General features: G+C 43.1%; 1 protein-coding gene across 1 annotated transcript; it reads right to left on the bottom strand.

Moving 5' to 3' along the window:
- Positions 1-1874: 1874 nt before the first annotated feature.
- LOC109217680 lies at positions 1875-3421 on the bottom strand. Its single transcript, XM_019381942.1, has 2 exons — positions 3162-3421; positions 1875-3096 (listed from the first exon to the last, which is right to left on the bottom strand). The coding sequence occupies exons 1-2, from the start codon at positions 3419-3421 to the stop codon at positions 1875-1877; spliced, it is 1482 nt and encodes a 493-aa protein (XP_019237487.1).
- Positions 3422-4290: the final 869 nt, after the last annotated feature.

Raw genomic sequence — 4290 nt, 5'->3', positions numbered from 1 at the left:
ATATATATATATATATCACATTCATTCTGACCTCAACTATCAAAAGGGCGAAAGTCAATGGAAGAAATAAGCTAGAATGATAGTACAAAGTACAAACCTGCAGTAATGAATCGTACAATCGATAGTTGCCGGCGTGAAGTCAATAACACCCTTCTAAAAGATTTCTATATAAGCATGTAGAATTAATACCAAAGCAAGCAGTCGAGGCCTAATCAAACATTGCCATTTGCTCCAAATATATAGAAGTCAAACATTTGAATCTTGAAGAGAAGGCAATATAATAATGGCTTTCCAGGTCTCAACTGCAGCATTCAACTTCATTGCTAGTGTTGTGATCATGGTGGTTGCAGTGGCTGCGCATGAAGGCCACCACCATGAACCTATGGCAGCTCCGATGGACCCCGGGAGTGCCATCCTCAGTTCTTTCCCATCCGCAGTGGCTGGACTCATTGCTTTGGTTTTTTCCTTCCTTGTTATCAGGGAAAGGATTTGAAAATAATAGCTTTGAGTGGTGTGTTACCCTAATTTTCTGTTTATTCCTGTGCTTGACTTGTCGTGTTATCTCCGAGCACCAATGCATCTTTTTCTATTTGATTTTCCCTCTGCTGTCATATCCGGCAGTTCGGTTCTATGTGTTCCTTCACCATTTTGGTGAAATGTGTGGATCCAAATAACAATGTTTTTATGTCATTGCCTAGTCGTTCATTGTAATGGCTTAATTCAGTAATGATGTAGAAATATTATTGTGTGATACATTTGGTGATCTAGACGACCTTGAAGCTGGTTAGTAACATAATTAGCTTATATCAATTTTTTTCTTTTTGGTTTAACCTCGAAATCCACTAATCTGACTTATTCAAATTTGCACCACTTAGAAACCCATTAATGTGAAGCGTTCGCTATTAAGAATGTCTTCACTGCATGAACTCGCTAACATCCACAATTGATAGTTGTGTGATGGAGCACTTTAATTAACTCCCCAAATAGTAGCACATTCACATAAAATGAGACGAAGAAAGTATATACTTTTGAACTTTAAACGTAAAATACGTACTTCCTCCATCCTAGAATAAGTGATGATGTTAATTTGACTAGACATATAGTCTACAACAACAACAAAACCAGTGTAATCCCATAAATGGGATCTGGGAAGGGTAGTGTATACGTAGACCTTACCTCTACCTTATAAAGGTAGAGAGTCTGTTTCCGATAGACCCTCAGCTGAGGGAACATGGAGATAAGATAAAGCGGCAAAGTAGAAAACAATGATAACAACAATGTAATATGGTAACGAGCGCGAATGACACATCATGTAATAATAAAGAACCATGATAAGATATACAAAAATAATCCAAGTACTACTGGTAAGCTTAGGAGGAACACACTACTATCAGTCAACCTACAACCCTAATCCTTGACCTCCACACCTTTCTATTGTGGGTCATATCCTCGGTAAGCTGAAGCAACGACATGTCCTGCCTAATTACCTCTCCCCAATACTTCTCCGGCCTACCCCTTCCATTCCTCAGACCCACCATGGACAACCCCTCACACCTCCTGACCGGAGCATCTATATCTCTCCTCTTTACATGCCCAAACCATCTCAACCTCGATTCCCGTAACTTTTCCTCCACAAATGCCACTCCTACCTTGTCCCTTATAACTTCATTCCTAATTTTGTCCTTCCTGGCATGCCCACACATCCATCTCAACATCCTCATTTCAACTACTTTTATCTTCTGGACTTGAGACTTCTTAACGGGCCAACACTCAGCCCCATACAACATAGTCGGTCTAACCACCACTGTGTAGAACTTGCCCTTAAGTCAAGGTGGCACATTCTTATCACACAAAACCTCCGAGGCTAGCCTCCATCACATCCACCCTGCTCCAATACAATGAGTAACATCCTCGTCGATCTCCCCGTTGCCTTGAAAAATAGACCCAAGATACTTAAAATTATCTCTTTTGGGGATGACTTGAGTACCAATCTTCACTTTCACTTCTTCTTCATACATCCCATCGCTGAACTTGCACTCCAAGTACTCAGTTTTTGACCTAATCAACTTGAAACCTTTAGACTCCAGCATCTGTCTCCAGACATCCAAACTAGCGTTAACTTTGTCCCACGATTCGTCAATCAAAACTATGTCATCAACAAATAACATACACCAGGGCACTTCCCCTTGTATGTGTCGCGTCAGCATATCTAATGCTATGGAAAACAAAAACAGGCTAAGAGTTGATCCATGATACAACCCCATCTCCATTGAAAAATGATTCGAGTCTCCTTTCGCAGTTCTCACCCGAGTCTTTGCGCCCTCGTACATGTCCTTAATCACCCTAATGTACGCCACCGAGATTTTGCTAGCCTTCATACATCTCCATAAAACGTTTCTCGGGACTTTATAATAGGCATTCTCTAGATCAATGAATACTATATGCAAGTCCTTCTTCCTCTCCCTATACTGCTCCACCAATCTCCTCACAAGGTTAATGACTTCTGTAGTAGACCATCCATGCATAAATCTAAACTGGTTTTCGAAAATAGTAACATTACGTCGCACCCTTCTCTCCACCATCCTCTCCCATACTTTCAAAGCATGACTCATAATCTTGATACCCCTATAACTGTTACATTCCTGAATTTCACCTTTGTTTTTATATAATGGGATCACCAAACTCCATCGCCAGTCTTCAGGCATGTTCTTCGTCTTGAAAATGACATCAAACAAACTAGTAAGCCACTCCAAGCCTGCATGACCCACTTCTTTCCAAAATTCCATTGGGATATCATCCGGCCCAGTTGCCTTACCCCTGCTCATCTTCAACATAGCCCCCTCAACCTCCTCGCTCGTAATACGCCTACAAAACCAAAATTCCCTTCGTCTCCCTGCGATTTCCAACTCACCTAGCATGATATTCCTGTCCCCTCCCTCGTTCAAGAGTCTATAGAAGTACTCCTGCCATCTATGCCTGATACACGCCTCTTCCACTAGAACCTTACCCTCTTCGTCTTTGATGCACCGCACTTGGCCCAGCTCCCGAGCCTTTATCTCCCTAATCTTGTCTAACTTGTACATCTTCTGTCGCCTCCTTTTCCCCCAAGATCGTCATACATATGCTCAAAAGATGCGGTCTTATTCTCCGTGACCGCCAACTTTGCCTCTTTCCTTGCCTTCTTATCACACTTCCAACATGTCCTCTTATCCTCCTCATCGATGCTCCTCACTAGCTTCAGATAAGCCGCTTTCTTAGCTTCTAGTTTTCCTTGGACCTCCTCATTACACCACCAGTCCCCTTTGTGAACTCTCGAATAACCCTTCGTTACCCCTAACACCTCTATAGCAGCTTCCTTAATGTAGTTCGCTGTCGTGGTCCACATATTACTCGCATCCCCACTACTCCTCCAGCCTCCCATGGCCAACAGCTTCTCCCCCAACTCTTGAGCATTAGCCTTATTCAAGGCTCCCTACTTAATCTTAGGCTGGCTATACACCGCTTTCTTCTTCCTTAATCTCTTGACCTCCAAGTCCATTACCAAGAGCCTATGCTGTGTCGATAGACACTCACTTAGAATAACCTTCCAGTCATGCAAAGGACCTTATCACCCTTCGTAAGGAGGAGGTAATCAATCTGAGTTCGGGCTACCTTACTACGGAAAGTGACCAAGTGTTCCTCCCTCTTTTGGAAACACAAATTAGCTAACACGAAGTCAAAAGCTTTAGCAAAATCCAACAATGAGTGCCTCCCTCATTCCTAACTTTGGAACTGAACCCGCCATGCACCTCGTCATAACCCCTAGCAGTCACCCCAATATGGCCATTAAAATCACCATCTATGATGAGCTTCTAGGTGTGTGGAATACCATGCATAACCTCATCCAAATCGTCCCAGAAGCGCCTTTAGGCCTCCTCGCCCAGGCCCACCTGAGGCGCGTAAGCACTAATCACGTTATAATTGACCCTACCAACCACTAGCTTAATAGTTATTAGCCTATCATTCACCCTCCTAACATCCAGCACCATCTCTCCGAGATCCCTATCAACTAAAATACCTACCCTGTTCTTGCCTGCAGCTCCTCCCGAATGCCACAACTTAAACCCGTACACATCTTGAGCCATCGTACCTTTCCATCTAGTCTCTTGGACACATGCTATATTAATCTGCCTCTTTTGAAGAAACCTCCGTAACACTATAGATTACCCATCAGTGTCCCTATGTTCTATGACCCCACTCTTAGTCTATTAGATCCCTTAACCCCTTGCCACCCCACCAAGGACTTGACCC

The sequence above is a fragment of the Nicotiana attenuata genome, unplaced genomic scaffold (genome assembly GCF_001879085.1).
Source record: "Nicotiana attenuata strain UT unplaced genomic scaffold, NIATTr2, whole genome shotgun sequence".
Taxonomy (NCBI): Eukaryota; Viridiplantae; Streptophyta; class Magnoliopsida; order Solanales; family Solanaceae; genus Nicotiana; species Nicotiana attenuata.
This window is presented reverse-complemented; position numbering and strand designations above follow the sequence as displayed.

Bases quoted from the DNA above. Each gene is read 5' to 3' on its own strand.
- LOC109217680 (XM_019381942.1), bottom strand. From the start codon at position 3,421: ATGGGAGGCTGGAGGAGTAGTGGGGATGCGAGTAATATGTGGACCACG. The intron at 3,097-3,161 runs GTTGGCGGTCAC...TTGGGGGAAAAG, and splicing joins AAGGCAAGGAAAGAGGCAAA to GAGGCGACAGAAGATGTACA.